This window comes from Phascolarctos cinereus, unplaced genomic scaffold, assembly GCF_003287225.1.
Source record: "Phascolarctos cinereus isolate Bilbo 61053 unplaced genomic scaffold, phaCin_HiC Scaffold_5;HRSCAF=322, whole genome shotgun sequence".
Classification (NCBI taxonomy): domain Eukaryota; kingdom Metazoa; phylum Chordata; class Mammalia; order Diprotodontia; family Phascolarctidae; genus Phascolarctos; species Phascolarctos cinereus.
The window spans coordinates 352,663,224-352,686,924 of record NW_027555958.1 but is presented as its reverse complement, the minus strand read 5'-3'; the positions used below and the strand labels follow the sequence as shown (position 1 = coordinate 352,686,924).

The 23,701-nt window shown below is 40.4% G+C and overlaps 1 protein-coding gene across 2 annotated transcripts in view; it reads right to left on the bottom strand.

The window, feature by feature from the left end:
* The window catches only part of PARP1 (poly(ADP-ribose) polymerase 1), a 50,158-nt gene extending 41,526 nt beyond the window's left edge, over positions 1 to 8,632 (bottom strand). The window contains exon 1 of one of the 2 annotated variants that reach the window (XM_078156282.1): positions 8,426 to 8,632. In XM_078156282.1, the coding sequence (XP_078012408.1) occupies positions 8,426 to 8,545 (120 nt within the window). In that variant the 5' untranslated portion in view covers positions 8,546 to 8,632. The remainder of the gene's footprint in view (positions 1 to 8,425) is intronic. The other variant, XM_020982140.2, reaches the window with a different exon arrangement.
* Positions 8,633 to 23,701: the final 15,069 nt, after the last annotated feature.

Sequence of the window (23,701 nt, the reverse complement as noted above, 5' to 3'; positions counted from 1 at the left end):
CAAGTTTTACCAAACAAAAGTCAAAAGTCCAAACTTAAGGATCTAGAAGGCCACAGATTTCCACTCCACCACTTTAGAGGTAAGAAAGCAAAGTCACCCAAGCAGTAAATTGGCAGATCTAGGATTTGAACCCAAATCTTTTGACGCCAGCATCCTTTCCATTATACCATGCTGATCTGATCCAGTGTATGCCATGTCACATATAATAGAATTCACTTGTAGTCTACTGGGAAATAAACATAAACAACTGGTCCATCCATGGGATTAGAAAAGATAGGATACTCAGGCCAGGGGTCAAAAGGTCTACCTCACAGTTCTGAAACCAAAGAGAGGGGGTGGGGGTGTCTACAAATGCTTTTTGTAGTTACAAATTCATAATGGAAGTAATACATGGTAAGCAAGGAAGGAAAATATGCTGGTCAGAAAGAGTCAAGTTAATTTTCTCAGTATTTAGCAAATTTCTGTCAAAGCTCAAGAAAGAATGGGACACTAGAAAATGAGAATCATTCATAAAGAGCAAGAAGTATTTGAAAATTAGGAGTAGCAACGAAAAGCCAGCTCTTGCTGATGACCACAGTTGAAATTCTAAATATGAACAGTCCACTCATAGCATTGGCTTGGACTCTCCCTCACTTCACCCGTTTTCAAAAGTTTTCCTCTTTCACACTCATACTCAAGATTATGTGCTCCCAAGCATGGGTTTATATAACACTGAAAAAATGTTAATGCTGAGTATAAACAGCATTTAGTATTTGTATTTGGAGAAGTACAGACTGAGCAGGAGAATTTGGATGATATTTGAAGATACATAAAACAGTCCTAAAGGACCCTCTAGGTGTGGCCCTTTGACGGAGTCCAAACTTCGTAGAACAAATTCCCTTAATAAAAGGATTTGTTCTGTAAAACTTGGACTCCATCAAAAGGCTGCACCCAAGGATCTAGAAGGCCACGTGTGGCCTCAGGCCGCAGGGTCTTCACCCCTGGAACAGTCAGTCTGATAGGAGGCCTATCCTATCAGGAAATCTAGGATCTGGACTTAATTCTGCCACTAAATAGGTGTGTAAGGGAGAGCAAATCCATTCATATCTTCCAAACTTAAGTTTCTTCATCACTAAAACGGGAAGATAGATTGAATGATATATATAAAGCAGGAAGAGACGTCACATCGGGCTAGAAGGAAAAGTGGCATTTGAGATAAGAAACCTGTGGTCTCTGAAAGTGATTTGCCTAAAGCCACAGTGGCAGAGCTAGTAAATCTTGTGATTTTCAAGACTCAATGTTTCTAGTTTTCTCAAGCAAAAAATTTCAAACAAAGTTTATTTTTAATTCTCTTTAATGAAAAAAGAACGATGTTAGGAGGTGTTCTTTTGGAGAGACCAATGCTTTGAGTGGACTTCTATCTTGACGCATTTACTACTAGAAATTTAAAGAAGAAAAAAGGATGTTGAAGAAAAAGGTATCACAGCAATGAATCCTAATTGACCTAGATTTATAGGACAATGACGTTTAAATACAAGAGTTCCACATTCATTTCAACTTCAACAGATATTTAAAGTTGAGATATTTACATGGGAACAGGGAAGAGGAGAAGGAAAAAAGGAATATATTGCTCTCAGTATAGTATAGTTCTAAGCTAGGCCTTTGGGACATCTTATGCACACATGTATGTACAAACACACACACACACACACACACACACACACACACACACACACACACCACCCTTCAGACAAGGTGACATTTCTAAAAATGGATTCATGCTTTTCCATTCAAATCTACCACCTGATTTTATGCGAAGATAGCGACCCTGTGACATTTCTAAAAATGGATCCGTGCGTTTATATTCAAATTTGCCACCTGATTTTATGAGAAAAGACAGTGACACCCCCACCTCCCTTGCGTCGATATAAATCTCTGAGCATAAGAACTCAAACATGAGCTTATTTTTCTGCTCTACTGCAAACAAACACTGCTTCTTTCACTGCCCACACCAGGAGTTTCTAGTATGAATCAGTCCCTTGCTTGAAACCCTAATCTCATGCAAAGCAGGATGTATATGGCTCAGTGGCAAAGCAACCAAATGGAAACTTGGGGATGGCTGAGGGCTTATTTCGGTCTTGGGGCATCATCTGGTGCCTCAGTTACCTCATGCACAAGGGTAAAACACAATGCTGGTCCCAGAGCAAACACTCACTAAATATTTATTGACTGGCTAAGTGGAACAACTCACTTAGTGGAAAGCCTGCCTTGTCACAAATGCAGGAAGATTCAACAGAAGGCAGCCATCTGAGAAGGCAGGGCCACTTAGCTTTTGTTTTCTAAATGGAGTACAGACAAGTAGTAGCAACTTCCTCATGAAAATTGCCCTTACTTAAAGCAAGGATGTAACTGGGAAAGTGGGGTAGAGTTTATGGGGAAACATGAAGGGATGAAACCCAAAGGTGATAAATAGATCCATTTTATCCTTTCCCACTCCAGACAGGCTAAAAGAGACCTCAGATAGGCCATCCCTTCCCTACAGCCTCCAGGTAAGATTGCACCTCCAGTATCAGGTGGCAGATGGACAGTTTCTGAACAATGCTCTGCACAAACGTAAAACAAGCCATCTGAGGCCAAGAGCTGAATGTGAATGCCCTTTTCTTTAGAGCTTAGTAAACTAACAGAAAGACAGACCCAAAGGCACACACCAATAAATTTAATCTAAGTCTCCACAAAGGCATTAAATAAAAGTATTCCCAGGAATGTGTTCTCCCTTCTTAGAGCAGAAGTTAAGAATGATTTCTTTTGCCAGTATTTCTTTTCTTTTTTTCCCCAGTATTTCTTTGGCATCCACAGTATTCTAAAATTTGCACACTGAAAATTTAGGAAGGCCAATCCATATTGGGGGAGGGGAGAAGGTGACAACTTGGTGTCACAGTGGAATAGAGTGCTGGGCCTGAAGTCTGGAAGACTCATCTTCCTAAGTTCAAATCTACCCTCAGACGCTCAGATCCTGGGCAAATCACTTAACCTTGTTTTCCTCAGTTTCCACATCTGTAAAATAAGCTGGAGAAGGAAATGGCAAACCATTCCAGTATTCTTGCTAAGAAGACCCCAAATGGGGCCACAAAAACAATTCATATAAGCAATTTCTAAACCTTAGGGAGGGACACCTGCATGTAAAGCTTATCACAGTGCCTGACATATAGTAGGCATTTAATAAATGTGAGGTTCTTTACAAAAGATAAAATAACTTTGATTACTTGAAATTGAAAAGGTTCTGCATACAACATTAACACATCAAGGATAAGAAGGGAAGTGGTAGCATGGGAAGAAATCTTCGTATCAAATTTCTGATTAGAGTTTGGTATCCAAGATACATAAGGTATTAATAAATACATTTAAGACTAATACCATTCCCCAATAGATAAGTGAAGTGGTCAAAGACTATGAACAAACAGTTCTCAAAAGAAGAAATGCAAAATATTCACAACCACAAGCAAGAATGCTCTAAATCATTAATAAAAAATGCAAAGCTCTCAGTATAGGGTATTCCAAGTCTTAGTGACTCCACAACCTCACAACTTGAAAGTCTGAAAAGACAACTTCAAAAATGGCAACAGTCAATGTTGGAGGGGTTGTGGATAGACAGGTACACTAACATATTGTTGGTGGAGCAGTGAAATGGTATAGCCATTTAATTTGGAATCATGCAAGTGAGTAAAATGTACATACTCTTTAAAACAGAGACTCCATTACTGGCTATATACTTCAAGGAAGCTATCAATAAGAAAAAAAGTCTCCATATACACCAAAATATTTATGGAAGCACTTTTTGTGATAGCAAAGAATTGGAAACAAAGTGAATACCTATCAACTGGGAGAATGGCTAAACTGTGGTACATGAATGACATGAAATATAACTATGCAGTAAAAGAAGTGATATGATTAACAGAAGTACAGAAAGATCTACGTGAACAGATGCAGAGTGAATCACGCAGAGCCAAGAAAATATATACAATAACAACAACAATGTAAATATTAATAACCACATTCCAAAAAAAAAAATCAAAAGTGAAAATAACAATTATAAAGATTAAAAGCATGAATTGAAAAGATATGAGAGGATACCCCAACCCATTCCTTCATGGAGGTGGGAGGTCTACAGGTGTTACACATTCACAAGTTTTCAGACTTCTCCAGTTTAGTTGTGTTGATTTCCTCCCCTCTTTAAAATACTATTTATTATATGGGCTGGCTCTCTGGGAGGGGGAGGGGTTACTATGATAATGTAAGAATCAGAAGACATGGGTGGCACAGTGGACACAGCACCGGCCCTAAAGTCAGGAGGACCTGAGTTCAAATTCGGCATCAGACCAAACACTTGACACTTACTAGCTGTGTGACTCTGGGAAAGTCACTTAACCCCAATTGCCTAAAAGCAAAAAAAAAAAAAGAATCAGAAGACATCAACAAAAATAATTAAAAAACAGCAAGGTTCCACCTCACATCCTTCAGATTGGAAAAGACCTCAGAAAAAGAAAACAGAAATTGTTGTTGGGGCTGTGGGAGGATAGGTACACCAAAGGCTAATTGGTCCAAACATCTGAAAAGCAAATCTGTAACTACACTAGAAGTCATGAAACTCTAAATAACCTTCGACCCAGGAATACCACTACTAGGCTCAAAGAGGTCAAAATGGAGAGGAAAGGATCCATATACGCAAAAATACTTACTGCAGCATTTTTCGGCCTAGCAAAGAACTGGAAATAAAAGCGGCTGTGCCAACTGGGACAATTATGGTGTATGAACGTTAAGAGATATTTTGCATTGTAAAGGGGATGGATTCAAAGAATTCTAGAAAGATTTTCATGAACTGATGCATAATGAAGTGAGCAGAACTTATACAAAGGAATACAACAATCTAAAACAAAAACAACTTTGAAAGACACAAGAACACTGATCAATTCAACGACTGATCCTGACTCCAGAAGACTGAAAATGAACTGCGCTTCCCATCTCTTGGTACAGGGGTGATGGACTAGAGTTGAAGAATGGGGGACAGTTTCAGACTCAACCAATGTATCAATCTGTTTTACTCCACTATATTTAAGTGAAGCTAGTGACAGAGAAGGAAAAAAAAACCTAAGAGCTTCAAGGAAACACACAAACACACATATATATAAATAACACATAAGAGAGCAGAAAGAAGTTCAGAAGGCCGAGCAGGATGTTGATATTACCCTGTTAAATTGAGATACATTTAAAGCTGTATATAAGACAGACCCATGATTTCATATGCGTTTTAGGTTTTTATTTAGCTCATGAGCTTAAAGTTAAAACTGAACTAAAGATTTGAGGTGCCCTGCATAACCCTCTTTTTCTGTTCTTTGCATATGAAAATGTCAATATTGGTTGTCTATAATAAAAAGGAAAAAAAATATTAGATAAAGGGTCAGGCTGTATCCCAAGGGCAGATAAAAAATAAATCCTGGCACCCAGGCTCCTTTCCCTGAGATGTAGGCAAGGATCACTGGATCTAGTGTCAGAAGAACACCTGTTCTTTCTGCTCACTTATTGCCTATGTGATCTTGGGTGAGTTTTAAAGTTTTATTTCAATTTTCTCAACTGTAAAATGAGAGTTGAATGAGATGACCTCTAAGGTGGTCCTACAATGCAACAGATGGAACCTGAGCATTTACACATCCTGCAGTGGCTGGAGCATAGGACTGGGGAGCCTAGGTTCAAATCCTGACTCAGAAATGTGACCCTGGGCAAGTCACAACTTCTGTGGATCTCACTTTTGTCATTTGTAAAATTAAAGTGTTGAATTCCATATCCTCTATCAGCTCTAAATTTATGATCCTATGATTTTCATATCCATACCTTTAAAACTATCCCATTATTGAACAGAGAATTAATTTTCTGCCTGAGTTTCCTAATTATCTGCAGATATTTTTGTCCAATACTCTTCAGAAAGATTTTTCCATTTGGACATATTTCCCTTTTAAGATTGGTAGTGTTTGGATTACTTAGAATCAGGGTACCTTAGCTCTAGAAAGGCCCTCAGAAATCATCTATTAAGTTCAATGCCTTTCTTTTCCATAAAACAAAACTGAGGCTGAGGCCTAAAATCGGCTAAGGCTACAAAGGTAGTGACAGACAGAACAGAATGGAACTTGCATCTTTTTATTCCAAACCCAGTGCTGCTCTAGCACTAATATTTGTTCTGAGATCCCTTCCAAGTTTTACCAATGATTTTAAGGATTCTAGAAGTAGAATATGAAGGGACCTCAGAGACCAAGCAGTCCAACCCTTTCTTTTTTACAGCTTTAAGTGGCTTGCCTTGGGCCACACAAACAGAGGTGGGTTCTGACTGGGGTCAGAACTGTTCGTACAATAAGATCCCACAAATCTTAACAGCCTAATTAAGAGACAAAGCTAAGACCTATGAACCAATTAGCATATAGGGTTGTGTATTTTAGGTTATAGGGGATGATGCACCATTTCTAGGGTAAATAAATGAATGAAAGTTGGTGTTAAGAGGATGGCTCCAAGGAAGCAGATGGGTAGGATTTAGATGGGGCAAGAGAGGAGGGCTAGGGTTAGGAGATCCCAGTAATTCTATGAGATGTTTGTTTAATTAGCATCCCAGCCTCTCTTCCTTAGAACACTTTTGTTGTTGTTCAGTCATTTTTCAGGGTGTCCTCCTTTTCATGATCCCCTTTCGGGTTTTCCTGGCAAAGAAGCTATTTCCTTCTAAAGCTCATTTTACAGATGAGGAAACTGAGGCAAACAGGGCCCAGGGTGACACTGTTGTAAGTGTTTTGAGGCCAAATATGAACTCAGGAAGATAAGTCTTCCTGACTCTAGGCCTGGCACTCTCCACTTCAATATCTAGCCCAGCACTTTACAATCACCCAAAGTTAGAAGAAAATGGTGGGCTCTTTGTTTAGAAATAAATGTTCAAGGGACCAGGTTCAAACTTTAAAGAAGGATTAGGAGATGGGAGAAACAGAGGCACTTGACTGACTTTGAATGCTGGTGGCAGCCTCAGGAACGGACTGAAGAAAACAATAACTTACAAGTGAAACTTAATGAGTTTCACTTCACCCTCCCTGAGGAGTCGGAGGGACATAATTGGGGGTGCACTCCAGGCCTTCTGGTACCCATTCAATCCCCTCCATTCCATTTTCTATTAGAAAAACTTCTGCAAGTCACGTTTCCAGTGTCAAATATGAACACCTTGCAATCCCACAAGCCTTCCTGTTTTGGAATAGATCCCTAGATAACAACGATGGTCCAACAGGGCTCTCTGGTGGGAAATCTTACGCCTCCACAACTGACTTCCAGAGCAGAGCTGGGGCCAAGCCATCATCTCTGTGTATCCTACTAAAAATTTAAAAATTCTATCTCCATTGTGCTTTTCTGAATTCCAGGGCTATGTCATTTATCACAAAATGCCACGCAAAACGCAATTTCCCGGCATTAAAATATGCAGACTTGTTAAAAGAATTATTTTAAAAAACATCCCTTGCAGGCAGCTGCTCATCTCTTTGCCTAACCCTAGCCCAAGCCCCAGGAACATGGCAGCGGGAAAATCAGAGCTCTCCAGGGAACAATTTTAAAGGACAAAGAATTAGGCCACTCAGCTTTTTTTTTTTTTACCCCCTTCTTCTTATCTGAGGCTTTCAGAATCCCACGGACGATGCTCAAAGCCGGACCGCTCCTCCCGGCAAAGAGACGCGAGAGCCAGCTCTTCAGGGGGATAAATCGGCGAGGAGGTGGGAGGGCAGGAGAGGCGTGCAGGGAGCCTGGAGCAGAGGAAAAGTCCCCCGCGGCTCCCGCACAGGCAGGCAGAGGCACGCTAGCCTCCCCACCCGAGCCCCCACCCGAGCCCCCTGAGCAGAAAAGGGAGCACCGGGCGCGCAGAGCACGAAAGGGCGCCTAACGGACCCCGGCCTTTGCTTGCACAGTCTGCAAAACCTTGCAAAGGGTACCTCCTCTGCAGGCACGGGGAAGCACCAGTGCCTATCCCGTTCCTGGGGGCTCTAGGCTTAGGCTTGGCACTGGCACGATGCACTCTGAGATTATTGTTGTTTTTGAAAAGGCCAGAGAAAAAAAGTTTAAGAGCCTCCCAGACGTTGGGGAAAAGCAACCCCAATCCCGAGCCAGGCAAGTGCATACAAAGCCGGCCCACAGCCGCCCACCCGCCCGGGCCCAGCGAGGGGTGGAGGGAGGCGCGAAAACCCGGCGGGGGGTCGAGTTTAAGGCCGTGGGCGCCCTCCCCCACCCCTGGCCGTAGGGTTCGAAGCCTCCTGGGAAAGGAGGAGGGGGGGTGGGAAATGAGATGGGGGGAGGGGAAGGCCCGCAGAACTCCGGCTCGCTTCCTCCAGGCCCCGCCGGAGAGGCCCATCCAAGCGGCTTCCCGGGTGCGTCCTCCCACCTGCACCATGATGGCCAAGCGGAGCGAGTCCTTGGCGATGCTCTCGCCGCATTTCTTGCAGGAGGCGCGCCCGCTCTTTGCGTACTCGGCCCGGTAGGGCTTGTCCGCCGGCTCCGCCATCCTTCCACCTCCTTCCCCTTCTTTCTGTTCTCGGGACGCGTGCAACGGCTGCCAGAGAGAGTGTGTCGGGAGGGGGGGAGCCTCTAGTCCCCACCCACGCCGCGTGCCGCCTCGTCTCAGGCTCTCGCGCGCCTTGCTTTTTCTCCCGCCCACCGCGGGCGGCCCAGGGAGTGCGCTCCGGAGCGAGCGCCGAGAGCCCCGCGCGCGCCGTGCCGCTCTCCCGAGATAGATTGCTAATGTCTGCGCTTGGGGGAGGAGGCCCGGGGCAGGGGGAAACCCCTTCCTGGGAGGTAGGCGCCCTTCGGGTGGGTGTGGCGGGAGCTGGCGGGAGAGCATAAGGCGCCCCCTGGCTGGGAGACCCAGCATCGCCACTCGGCCGGGAGATTCTACTCAAGTGACCTTTGTTAAGCACAGACTAAAGCTAGTTTTGCAGAGAGAGCTTGCCTAAAAAAAAAAACACCAAAACCTAGCTGCGTGATCCTGGGCGAGTCACTTGCATTTTCAGAACTCTAGGGAACAGCGCTGCAAGCTGCACAGGAGGTGCCGATCTGCATCAGAAGGGGAAGATCCCTGATCTAGTACTTGTATCAATGGGTCCAAGAGCATTTATTAAGTGCCTGCTGTGTGCTAAGCGCTAGGGATACAAAGAAAGACGAAGAACAGACGTGGCTCTCCAGGAATTCCCAGTTTAATAGCGGAGCCGACAAGCAAACAACTTTGTACAGACAAAAGAGATGCAGGATAAATTGGAAATAATCAATAAAGGGAAAGAGCTCGAATTAAGGGGGGATAGAGAAAGGTGTCCTGTAGAAAGGGAGGCTTTAGCTAGGACTAGAAGGAAGCGAGGGGGTCCGGGGGAGGAGGACAAGGAGGGACAGCACTCCAGGAGCGGAGTGCAGGAGCCCGTGCAGACGGCCAGGTCAGGGAGCTGGATCGCAGCGTGCGTGGTGGCGATGGGAGGCGGGCTCTTTTTGAGTGCCAAACGCGATTTTATACTTGGTCTTGGAGGTGATAGAGAACCACGAATGAATGGGAAGAGGAGGGAGTGTGTGCCTTCCGTCTGATTCTCTCCAGTTTATTTTTTTATCTTGTTTGGTCATAGAGGTTTGCATGTTTTCGGGTTTTGTTTGCTTGTTTTTGGCCTTTCTTTGTATCCCCACTGCTCAGCAGCGTCTGGCATTTAGTAGTTGTTTGGTCGTTTTCAGTCGTGCCTGACTCTTCCCGACCCCATTTGGAGTTTTGTTGGCAAAGAGGAAACTGAGGCAAACAGGGTTAAATGATTTGCCCAGGGTCACACAGCTAGTACGTGTCTGAGGCTGGCCCTGGGCTCGGGTCCTCCTGACTCCATTCATTAAGCCACTTTGCTGTTCTTGAATGTAGTAGGCACTTCATTAATAAATAAATATTACTATAGGTTCAGACAGTCCCTGGGCCAGGGAGGGGAATAGACAAAGTTTACATAAATACTTGGACTTTGCCCTCTGGAAACTTTCAGTCCAGAAAGGATAAGACCACAGCAAATAACTAGAAAAGCTGGTCTGTTTGCTGATTGAGCTGAATGACTGAATGTTTGTTGTGGGTCCTTTTTCCAAAAAGGACGAATGACATCACAGGGTGGTGTCTTGCCTCTGGGATGAATTGGATTTAAGTGAGGAAGCCTAGCAGTTGTCCCTAAGAAGACTTAGGGAAACAACTTGTTGCCCTTCCTGTAATCCCCACTGTACCCCCCCCCCGTGTGTGTGTGTGTGTGTGTGTGTGTGTGTGTGTGTGTGTGTGTGTGTGTGTGTGTGTGTGTGTATGTGAGACAGAGAGGATAAAAATGGGAAACGCTTTCCTTTATGTCTCCTCATATTCCTACATCTCCTACATTGAAACAATACTCCCAGCACCTTTATAAAGAAAGTAATGAGTGTGGAAAAAGTAATGAGTGTGGAAACAGGGCTGTCCAAGAGAATGCAATTTTTTTTTGAGGGATTTAAAAAAATTAATTTATTTTGATTTATCACTTCCATAAGCTTATGAGTTTCAAATTTTTCCCCACCTCCCTCCCCACTACCCTCCCTAAGACAGCACGCAATCTGATATAGGCTATACATATACATTCCTATTAAACATATTTTCACGTTAGTGATGTTGTAAGGAAGAATTAGAACCAATAGGAGGAACCACCAGAAAGAGGAAACAAAACACAACAGAAGAAAAAAAATAGCAAATAGTATGCTTGGATCTGCATTCAAACTCCATAGTTCTTTCTCTAGATGTGGATAGCATTTTCCATCATGAGGCCTTTGGAGATGTCTTAGATCCTTTCATTGCTGAGAGGGGTTAAGTCTATCAAAGTTAACGTGGCTGTCATTTTGTACAACGCTGTCCTGGTTCTGTTCACTTCACTCAGCATCAGACCATACAAGAAGTCTTTCCAGGTTTTTCTGAAGTTTACCTGCTCATCATTTCTTATAGCACAATAGTATTCCATTACATTCATATACCACAACTTGCTCAGCCATTCCCCAATTGATGAGCATCCCCTCAATTTCCAATTCTTTGCCTCCACAAAAAGAGCTGCTATGAACATTTTTGTACATGTGGGTCCTTTTCCCATTTGTATGGGGCCCTAGAAGTGCTATTGCTGGGTCAAAGGGTATGCACATTTTTATAGCCCTTTGGGCATAGTTCCAAATTGCTCTCCAAAATGGTTGCATCATTTCACAACTCTACCAACATTAGTGTTCCAATTTTCCCACATCTTCTCCAACATTTATCATTTTCCTGTTTTGTCATGTTGGCCAATCTGATAGGTGTGATGTGGTACCTCAGGGTTGTTTTGGTTTGCATTTCTCTAATTAATAGTGATATAGAGCATCTTTTTCATATGACTATAGATGGCTTTAATTTCTTCATCTGAGAACTGCCTGTTCATATCCTTTGACCATATATCAATTGGGGAATATATGCTTATAAATTTGACTTAATTCTCTGTATATTGTAGAAATGAGGCCCTTATCAGAGACACTGGTTGTAAAAATTCTTTCCTAGTTTTCTGCTTCCCTCCTAATCTTGGTTGCCTTGGCTTTGTTTGTGCAAAAACTTTTCAATTTAATGTAATCAAAATTATCCATTTTGTATTTCATAATGTTCTCTATCTCCTGTTTGGTCATAAATTCTTCTGTTCTCCATAGATCTGATAGATAAACTATTCCTTGCTCTCCCAGTTTGCTTATAGTATCAGCCTTTATGTCTAAATCATGAACCCATTTTGATTTTATTTTGGTATGTGGTGTGAGATTTTGGTCTATGCCTAGTTTCTGCCATACTCTTTTCCAGTTTTCCCAGCAGTATTTGTCAAATAGTGAGTTCTTATCCCAGAAGAGGGGGTCTTTGGGTTTATCAAATAGTAGATTACTATGGTCATTGGCTACTGTGTCTTGCACACCTAACCTGTTCTACTGATCCACTACTCTTTTTCTTAGCCAGTACCAAGCAGTTTTGATGATTTCTGCTTTAGAATACAATTTAAGATGTGGAGTGGCTAGGCCACCTTCCCCTGCATTTCTTTTCATTAGTTCCCTTGATATTCTGGAGTTTTTGTTATTCCAAATGAATCTTGTTATTATTTTTTCTAGCTCTATAAAATATTTTTTGGTAGTTTGATTGGTATGGCACTAAATAAGTAAACTAGCTTAGGTAGAATTGTCATTTTTATTATATTAGGTCGGCCTACCCATGAGCAACTGATGTTTTTCCAATTATTTGTATCTGACTTTATTTGTGTGAAAAGTGTTTTGTAATTGTATTCATATAGTTCCTGGATTTGTTTTGGTAGGTAGACTCCTAGATATTTTATAATGTCTACGGGTAACTTTAAATGGAATTTCTCTTTCTATCTCTTGCTGTTGGGCTTTTGTTGGTAATATGTAGAAATGCCAATGATTTATGTGGGTTTATTTTATAGCTTGCAACTTTACTAAAGTTATTTATTATTTTGAGTAGTTTTTTACTTGATTCTCTAGGATTCTCTAAATATATCATCATACCATCTGCAAAGAGTGATAGCTTTGTTTCTTCTTTGCCTATTCTAATAGCTTCAATTCCTTTTTCTTCTCTTATTGCTAAAGCTAATGTTTCTGGTAAGGTATTGAACAACAGTGGTGATAATGGACATCCTTGTTTCATTCTCAATCTCACTGGAAATGCTTCTAGCTTGTCCCTATTACATACGATGCTTGCTGAAGGTTTTATTCCTACACTCTCTAGTGTTAATAGGAATGAGTGTTGTATTTTATCAAAAACTTTTTCTGCATCTATTGAGATGATCATGTGGTTTCTGTTAGTTTTGTTGTTGATATGATCAATTATGCTGATAGTTTTCCTAATATTGAATGAGCCCTGCATTCCTGGTATAAATCCTACCTGGTGTATTATTCTTGTGATAAGTTGCTGTAATCTATTTGCTAATATTTTATTTTAAAATTTTGCATCTGTATTCATTAGGGAAATTGGTCTCTAGTTTTTTTCTCTGTTTTGACTCCTCTAGTATCAGCACCATATTTGTATCATAAAAAGAATTTGGTAAGACTCCTTCTTCGCCCATTTTCCCAAGTAGTCTACATAGTATTGGAATTAATTATTCTTTAAATGTTTGATAGAATTCGCTTGTAAATCCATCTAGTCCTGGAGATTTTTTCCAAGGGAATTCATCAATGGCTTATTCAATTTCCTTTTCTCAGATGGGGTTACTTAAATATTTTACTTCCTCTTCTGTTAATCTGGGCAATTTATATTTTTGTAAATATTCATCCATAAGGGACAGCTAGGTGGTCCAGTGAATAGAGCTCTGTCCTTGGAGTCAGGAGGATCCGAGTTCAAATCCAGCCTCAGACACTTAACACTTACTGGCTGTGTGACTCTGGGCGAGTCACTTATCCCCGATTGCCTCACCAAAAAGCAAAAAAAAAAGAAAGTAAATATTCATCCATTTCACTAAGATTGTCAAATTTATTGGCATGTAGCTGGGCAAAATAGTTCCTAATTATTGTTTTAATTTCCTCTTCCTTGGTGGTAGAATCACCCTTTTCAATTTTGATACTTGTAATTTGGTTTTCTTCTTTCTTTTTTTAAATTAAATTAAATAAAGGTTTATCTATTTTATTGGTTTTTTCATCAAACCAGTTCTTAGTTTTATTTATTAGTTCAATAGTTTTCTTAATTTCAGAATCAGAATTCTTAATCAGGATCTAATTCTAACAGATCAGGGGAATAATAATAGCAACTGACATTGATAGAGGTGATTTCCTTACCCTGGACTTAACTTTCGGGAATGAAATCCCCAGACTGGCCCTTTTTTGAGTGGGAGTGTAGGAGGAGAGAGGAAGGTGAGGAGTTTACAAAGTTTAGAGAAGACCCTAACTGCACTTTACCTGTGTAAAGGTGGGAGTTGGTTACATAGACACATCATTTGAGCTTCATAGCAACCTGCTCTCTATAAGAAGCCCTTCTGGATTTCCTTTATTGCTAGTGTTTCTCTCTGTTGATTATCTTCAATTTATCCTGTGTGTATCTTGTTTGTATGTACCTTGTATATTGTCTCCACTACTAGACAGTGAACTCCTTGAGAGCAGGGATTGTTTTTTGCCTTTGTTTTGTATGCCCAGGGGTTAGCACCGTGCCTGGCACACAGTAGGTATTTTGCCAAGGATGGGGGGGAGGGAAAAAAAGTTTATGTGATAACTTTATTATATATTTAAAAGGAATAGGAAGTTATACATAATAGATTTGCAGTTTCATGTGCAATTATCTTTTTTTCTATTCTACTGTGTTATGGAAATGCTTGTTTCATTTCATAAATTAAAAATAAAATTTTAAAAAATGCTTGTTGACTAATATATAGTGAGATTATCTGAAGAAATTGTGACTTGCCCACCCACAATTGCATATCTCATGTCAGAGGTGAGATTTGAATACAGGTTTTATTGATTCCAATTCCATTGTTTGATTCACTGCAGTAGGCTGTTAAAACCTTGATTGATTTTCCTAGAATAAGAATGAATTATTCCCTTGTTAGCTTTTGTACACTCCTTTTGTGTAGGATGCAAGAATATTGAATGCAGAAAAAATAGAAAAATTGTACACATTTAAAGTTTATTTTGATAGTTCTTTGTCTCTGAGATCAAAGATAAAATGGCAACATCTTCTTATCAAGAATTTACAATCTATTTGGGAAGACTTTCATAAGTATAATACAAGGGAGGATGTGAAACGTGCAAAAGAAAGAACCAAACTGCTTTGAGAAATTTGAAGCAAGAGAGAGATCCTGTCCAGCTGGGAAGAATCAGGAAAGCTTCATGGAAGAGGTGGCACCTGAGATGAGCCTTGAAGGAAGAGAAGGATTCCCTCAAATGAGATGAGAATGGGGGATGGGCACCAGCCCTGGAGTCAGGAGGATCTGAGTTCACATCTGGCTTCAGACACTTACTAGCTATGTGACCCCGGGCAAGTCACCTAACCCTGATTACCTCCAAAAAAAAAAAAAGTAGGGATGGTGTGTGTGGGGGGGTGTTGTCTATTCTTGGCAGCATGAACAAATGTACAGAGATGCAAGAGGACAGGAGATAGTGAATAGTACCATATGGTTAGACCATGAATGGGGAACCCGTGGCCCTCTAGGTCCTTAAGTCAAAGCAGCCCTTTGACTGAATCCAAACTTCACAGAACAAATCCTTTTATTAAGGATTAGTGAATAATAAATACCTAGAAGGTCACATATGGCCTCAAGGCAGCAGGTTCCTTACCCCTAGTTAAGACTGTAGAATATGTAGAGATAGAGTGAGATAATCTTCCAAATACAGGTTACAGCTGCAGTGTAAGTGGGGGCCTTAACAAGCTAAAACATTTTGACTTTATTTTGAAGGCAATGGGGAGCCACTGAAGGTTTTTGCCCTGATCATTACATCATAAGATTTCATTTGCAATCGTTTAAAGGATGGATTAGAGAGGAGTTAAGCAGGAAGTTATTCATTATCATCACTCGGTGGTAAGGACCTAAACAAGGAAAGTTAGGACTGCAGTGGAAAGGAGAGGGATGGCTTCCAGGTGCATTGTGAAGCAATAGCTTGGCACAGGGGGAAAGAGCCCTGATTGAGTCAGAGGATAGGGGTTCGCCTTCCACCTCTGATGCTTATTACCTGTGCGTGTCATTAGGCAAGTGTTTTAACTTTTCTGGATGCTGTTTCCTCATCTGTAAAATGGGGGAATTTGGACTAAGTGGTCCTGAGGCCCCTTCTAGCTCTAATCCTGGGATCAAATCCTATTGTTTTATAGATGAGGAAACTGGGGACTTGCCCAGGTCAACAAGTATAACTAACTAAATGTGAAGGATAAAGGGGAGGCATGCCAAAAATTACATGTTGTTAGCCTTGGTGAGTGGATCTGAGGGGAGAAAGTTAATGGATTCAGTCTTGGACATGCTCAATTTATGATATATCCAGGTGAAGATATGCTATAGACAGCCATATGTGACATCTTAATGATGTAATAGGTAAAAGAGGAAATAAAGGCTGAAGAAATAAAGGTTTGAGCTTCCAAACATATTGATTTGTTAAGCACTTGCCAGTTGCCTAAAAAATCAAGACCAGGACCCTTTGTCAGCTCAGGGCTGGACCCTGAATACAAGGGCAAACAGATTTTTATACATTAAAAACAATTAATCAAATAAGACCAATTAATTAAAAGGAAAAAATTAACCAGGATACATTAGTTAATCTGATTTCTAATTGGAGGAAAGATTAGGGACTTTCTAAGTATGGAAGGGAAGACAGAACAGGTACGGTTCCCTGAAATCAGAAGAAGAGGTGTCCCACTCCCCCAAGTGCCTTCATTCAATCAAAAGAACATGGAAACAATAACTGACTAATCGGTCCAGGGCCTATTTTCAGATAAGACATATGGGTTACTTGAGATATATAATGGTGAGAAAATTGCTTGCATCAATCTTTAGATCTGACAGCTTCTGGTCAGCATAACCTAGGTCCTTAGTTAAGGGTCTCTAAACCGTAGCTAGAGGTAATCCAGCTCCCCAGCCAGGCAAGGCTAGATTCAAACAATGCAATAAAGTTTTCCTACAATTCCCACAACTGGATAAAAATTTTTCACAAGACAAATTGGATTAGGCCAGGGGTGGGGAACCTGAGGCCTCCAAGCCACATGTGGCCCTCTAGGTCCTCAAGTGCGGCCCTTTGACTGAATCCAAACTTCACAGAACAAATCCTTTTATTAAGGGGGATTCCCCACCCTTGGATTAGACCCATAGTTGAATGGAAAGGTAACTGAGCTAGCTTCTGAACTGACTCACTAGATGGAGTCAATGTGGTTCACTCAATTCCCATCACCACTTACTACTCTAATCCCCTTAATTCTCTCAATATCAACATTATGTAAAGGGCTTTAAATGGAAGAAGGAGTAGAAGGGAGGAAACATATTAAACAGAAAGGAACCCAAGAAAGGAATCAGAAAAACTCATGGCCTCTAAAGTCAATATGCAAATACTGTCATAGTTTTTCAGTGGTTTCAGTCATGTCTGACTTTTTGTGAGCTCATCTGGGGTTTTCTTGGCAAAGATACTGGAATGGTTTGCCATTTCCTTCTCTAGCTCATTTTACAGATGAGGAAACTGAGGCAATCAGGGTTAAGTGACTTGCCCAGGGTCACACTGCTGGTACATGTCTAAGGCTGGATTTGAACTCAGGAAGCTGAGTCTTCCTGACTTCAGCCTGGGCATTCTATTTGCTATGCCACCTAATTACCCACACAAATGTAGCAACACAGAATCAGAAGGAATCTCAAAGGTCATCTAGTGCTCTAGATGCAGCTAATATGTTCTGATTGGTTGTTGTCCTTCATGCTCAAAGAGGACCAAAATGTTGGGGTCAAGGCACGGTGCATCTGGCTGTGGCTGAGCAGAGTGACATGAGCTGGGAAGGCTGTATCACGAGTCAGGCACGAATAGTCCATATGAACATTTGGAGTGGAGATGTCTCTAAATTTGCACATCTCACATTTCTAAAATGGTAAAATGGTAAGGGTGGTGTCTTGATTCTTGCAAAAATTGGATTTAAGTAGGGCAGAGTTGCACAAAGTCATTGGCTTCACTCTCTCTTGCAGAGTCATCAGAGTCCAGTGGCAAGACAAAAGTCAAGACGATTGGCGATAGCCCAGGATGCAGTGGATGACCTTCGCCTTTGATGTCTGACCAAGCTCTAAGCCCTCTACAATGCCTGCTTCAGCTGCCTTCATAGCCATTGGAACAAATTGTCCTTATCTGCCCATTCCTTCAGGGCAAATCTTCACATGCTTGGGGTAGACACCCCCCTAACTCACTGACGGGTTTGAGGCTCCTCGGTTACCCTCAACCTGGTTTATCCCATCTGCCAAAATGGTTTACCAGGATATGGCTGCTGTCCATGCTATAGCTTCTTGGATCCATAGGTGAGAGTTGGGTGGCAGGTGGATTCAAAAGTAGAAAGCAGCCCTGAAAAGGGGTTCGCAGCCCTCACACCAGAAGTACTAGTCTTCCCTGAACACCTATACACCCCATATTCAACTACTATTCTGATAAGTTGCGTAATACAAATATATAAGATAAAGAGCCATTCCCTAATTTATAAATGGCTAAAAATATGAAGTTATCCAAAGAATAATTTAAAACTATTGACAATCATATGAAAGATTACTTTGAATATTGACAAGAGAAATATCCATTGAAAGAACTCTGAAGTGTCACTCAAATTCAACAAACTGGAAAAGAAGACAAAACATTTTGGAAGGCAGAATAATACAGTGGAAAGAGACCCTGGCCCCAAAGTCAAAGCCTTGTGCTCATCAAGATTTTTATTAATGATTTGGAGTAAGATATAGATAGCATGTGTATCAATTTTTTATGTTTTATTGATGGCTTTTGTTTTTACATATGTCTTTCCAGAAAGTCATCTCCCTCCCTGCCCAATGAAACTTCCATGGAGCAAAGAAAAATAGGTAGGTGATACCAGTTAATATTGTGTCTAGTTGGACAGCTATGCATATATGCATTCTATACCCATAGTCCCTCTCACCCCAATCTCTCCAATAAAAGGAGGGTATCTTTCCTCATTTCTTCTCCAGGTTCAACATTCTTTATTATAATTACTCAACATTCAGCTTTGTGTCAGAGAGATGGGATTTAATGTAATTGTTTACATTACTGAAATTATTACTGAAGTAGAAGATTCTTCTAAGGTTCCTTCTAACTCTAAATATATGATGTTATAATCCTGTATTTTTTCCCTGATTCTCCTTTACTCTGTCTCAGTTCATGCATCTTCTAATGTTTTTCTGAATTCCTCATATTTGATATACAATATGATATGATATGATATAATGTAGAATAATATAATAATATGTATTATTCATCAATTATATTATTATATATATTATCCTATATATATTATTCATCCATTATATGTATCACAATTTGTTCAGCCATTCCTCAAATGATAGGCACTCACTTTGTTTCCAGTTTTTTGCTGCTGCAAAAGGTATTGCTATGAATATTTTGGTATATACAGAATCTTTTATTCTGTCTTTGACCAACTTGGAGTATGTACTCAGTAGCTAGATCTCTAGGTCAAAGGATATAAGCAGTTTAGTGACTTTCCTCCCACAATTTAAAATAATTTTTCAAAAATAGTTGTACCAATTCACAACCCATCAGCAGTGCATCAACATGTTTTTCTTTCCATAGTCCCTCCAACACTGACTATTTCTAGCTATTGTCTTAGCCAGGTTTCTGGGTATGAGGTAAAATTGGTGTTGCTTTAATTTGTATTTTTATTCATTATTAGTGATTTGGAGAAATTTTTATGTGGTTGTTAATGGTTTGTAATTCCTCTTTTGAAAATTCTTTGTTGATAGACTTTGACCACCTATCTATCATAGAAAGCTTATTGAAATAGCAGATGAGGCAAAGGTAGGAAAATTAGCCAGCATATAGGTTGACAGAATGTGGTAGGATGGTTACAGCTGCCTCTTCATCTTGTGGGTCAATAGCCTTGTTTATCCTGGAATGATCTATGCCTCTCACTGCTTTTCTGGAATGAACTGTGATGGTGAATGAATGTATTATAACAAAAATTTCATTAAGTGATTGGCCAATAGGCTCTCTTGGTGATCTAGCTTGTATGGAGGGAATTTCCTGGAGGGGAAAGCTACTTTGGGTTGGGTCATGCATTTAAGTGTAGACCTGTATATATTAGTATCAATCTCTCTCCATATATAATGACCATATTTTCTGGCCCACCTTCAATTTTTAAATATTCTGTTTCCTTTATAAATTGGCAGGTGGGAGAGAATAGTTTTCATTTAATCATATGGCCTGATTCTGGTCCCATGCTTACATGAAAAGTAGTGTGGTATAATAGAACGTACCAGGTTTAGAACCAAAAGATTTTGATTGTAGTTCTAATTTTGACCCTTATTACCTCTGTGGCTGAGATGAAGTCACAACCTCGCTAAGCTTCTATTTCTTTATCTGTAGGATGGGAGTATAATCCTTGCATTAACCTATTTTGCAGGGTTGCTGTGAAGAAAATGCTTTGTAAAACGTGAAATATTAGATAAATGGGAGTTATTATTATTATTATGACTTAGTTTTGAGTCCTCTTGGCATTCCAGTTGCCCTTTTCTAGGTTTCACTCCAACTTATCTTTTTTGGGTTTTTTTGGCTAGGCAATGGGGTTAAGTGACTTGCCCAGGGTCACACAGCTAGTAAGTGTTATGTGTCTGAGGCCAGATTAGAACTCAGGTCCTCTTGACTTCAGGGCTGGTTCTCTATCCACTGTGCCACCTAGCTGCCCCTCCAACTTATCTTTTTAAAAATGTGGTACCCAGGGACAGCTGGGTGGCTCAGTGGATAGAGCACCGGCCCTGAAGTCAGGAGGACCTGAGTTCAATTCCGGCCTCAGATCAAACACTTGACACTTACTAGCTGTGTGACCCTGGACAAGTCACTTAACCCCAATTGCCTAAAAATAAAAAATTTTAAAAAAATAAAAAATGTGCTACCCAGAAGTGAAAATGATAGTATAGATGTGATATAATAATAGCAGAATCCAGTGGGACTAGCCCCTCCCTCATTTTGCTGATTAGTTTTTTTTTTATTGATGACTTTCATTTTTATATTTGTCTTTGGCAATTATGCTTCTTCTTGTAACGTTACCTTATGCAGCAGAGTTCATCAATTTTCTTGCCCAGACTTCATAGTCATAAAATCCTTTCCAATTCCTTCTTAGGGTGTCATTTGTTTTGGTGTGACTCATCAGCAGTGACTACCAGTTGGCAGGTTTGAGACATCTCAGCAGGCTCCATACCACCTCCTACATACACAGCCCAGAAAGATAGCATAGTTCCTGATTGGCCATGTCAGTTCCACTGACCTCAGCAGACTGTCACTAACTGCCAAGAAGCAGCTCTTCTTTCTGGCCCAGGGCCTGATTTCTTTTAAACCAGCTAACCTGTGGGTGCTTAAAGTCAACATCATTGGTATAGTCCTTATTAAAGAGTTAATCCCATATAGGGCATCACGCCAGAATTTTGATGCCATGCTCTGAAATGAAATAAATTAGAATCAATAGAAAATGATGAGCCAAGTACAAAATTAATGCAGCTCAAGAGGGGCTTAGTGAATGGGTTGTTGAGATAGCACTTTTCAGATTTAGTTAAGGAGTCCAAGGTGTTTCCCAAATCATCGAAGGACTAAGGACAGGGAGATAAGAATCTAAAATACAGCTAGTATGAGATAAGCTGTAGCCTGATTTATTGAAACATGATGAGAGTAATATCATAACCAACTATTTTCATGGAACCTAGAAAAAGGAGCTGTAAGTATAAGAATTTGTTTGTGTTTATTCAGCACGTTTAAGGGCAAGGTGCTGTGGCTGACCCTTGGGAGTTAATAGGACAGTGTGCCAGATTTGGAGTCAGAGAAACAGAGTGTGAATCCTATCTTTGCTACTTTTATCTATGTGACCTTCAGCAAGTCATGTAACTTTTCGAGACTCAGTTCCTCAGCTGTAAAATGAGTAGGTTGGACTAGATAACCGCCTTTAAGGTCTAAGAGATGGCTACATCCAACTATTTTAATATGACGTCTATAGACGCTATGTTGTGTAACTATTCTATTCTACAGCTCTATTTCTTTACTATTTAGTTTTGGTTTTTTTTTTCTGGAGGCAATCAGAGTTAAGTGATTTGCCCAGAGTCACACAGCTAGTACGTGTCTCAGGCCAGATTTGAACTCAGGTCTTCCTGGTTCCTGGGCCAGTGCTGTATACACTGTGAGTGCCCCCCTCCTCCATTTATTTTGCAACCAGTACCATATTGATTTGAGAATTACTGCTTTGTTTGAGATCTGGTACTGTTAGTCCCTCTTCCTTCCTGCCTTTTTTTTTTTTCATTTCCCTTAAGTCCATGTCATATGAGGGCTGGTTAAAGGAATTAGACCCAGAGAAAGAAGATGGGAGAAGAGAGGCAGAGGAGATATGGCAGCTGTCTTCAGATATTTGAAGGACTGTCACATGGACTGTCACTGTTCATCCCCAGAGTGCAGAACTAGGAGCCATGGGTAGAAGTTGCTAAGATTTGGGGAGGAAGACAACTATATAGTACCTTGCAAAGAGCACTGGATTTGGGGTCAAAAGACTTGAGTTCACTGCTTTCTACTACCTGTGTAATCTCAAAGTTGTTTGACTTGTTAATTGCTTTTAGCAATTAATTAATGCTAATATGCTGTTATATAAATTATATATAAATATTTATATATTAATAAATCAGATATGTGTGGTAAGTGTGGGAGAAGAGTTAAAGATGACACCAAGGTTTTGGATTTGGATGACTAAATGGTGTGGCTATTGATAGTAATAGGGAATTTCAGAGGAGGGGAAACATTGGAGAAAGATGAGTTTGTCTTTGGAAATGGTGAGTTAGAAATGTCTGTGGAATATCTAATTTGACATACTCTTCAAAAATTGGGAATAATAAAAGCGTGACATCTTTCACTTTTCCTCCCCTAATTTTTACCTTCCTAGATATTAAAGGAGATTAGGGCCCTTTTTCAAAAAAAGAAAGTCCAGGGGCAGGTAGGTGGTGCGGTGGATAGAGCACCAGCCCTGGAGTCAGGAAGACCTGAGTTCAAATCTGGCCTTAGACCAAACACTTGACACTTACTAGCTGTGTGACCCTGGGCAAGCCACTTAACCCCATTGCTTAGCAAAAACAAATAAACAAACAAAAAAAAGAAAGTCCTAAAAATTGAGGATACAATGTAAATTTTAATGAAACTCTCTGTAACCAAATAAGTCAGAATTCATTACAGTTTTAATATATTTATAACACAGCATTTATGTATTTAGTATATTGTATGTAACATGGTACATATAGTATTTATGTTATGGTCTCATTTTAAAGATGAAAAAACTGAGGCCCCAAGTCGTTTAGCAAGATATATGACGTGCTTGAAGCCATTATTGAGAGAGTTGAAAACATCATAGGTCTCTTAAAGGTCTTATTTATATTAATAAATATAAAAATCTATAAACTTACATGTATTTATATTGCATGAATATATTATGTAAGGTATAATATGTACTGTTATATATAATAACTGTTATAACTTTTCTCCTGGTTCTGCACACTTCACTCTGCAACAGTTGATCCAAATCTTCCCAGGTTTCTCTGCATCTGTCCCTTTCATTGTTTCTTATGTGTTCCTTCACATTTCTATGCCATAATTTGTTCAGCCTTTCCAGCAGGAAAACATTTTCTAATAATTAGAGCTGTCTTGAAGTAGAATGAGTTGCCTCAGGAAGTGGTGGGTCCCCTTCCTTCAAGCTGAGATCGGAGGACCACCTGTTGGATATGTTATAGTGGGCTTTTCTTTTATGTTTGAATGGTTGCTATGTTCTCTTCTAAGTCTTAAATTCTGATTCTGTGACTAGATGATTACTAAGATTTCTTTCTGGCGCTCAACCTATGATCCATAGAGCAGTTCCTACTGAACAAATTATCCATACAGTAGACAAACAGTGTTATTTTAAAATTCAGGGCCAACTTAAAGACACCCACAACTGTCT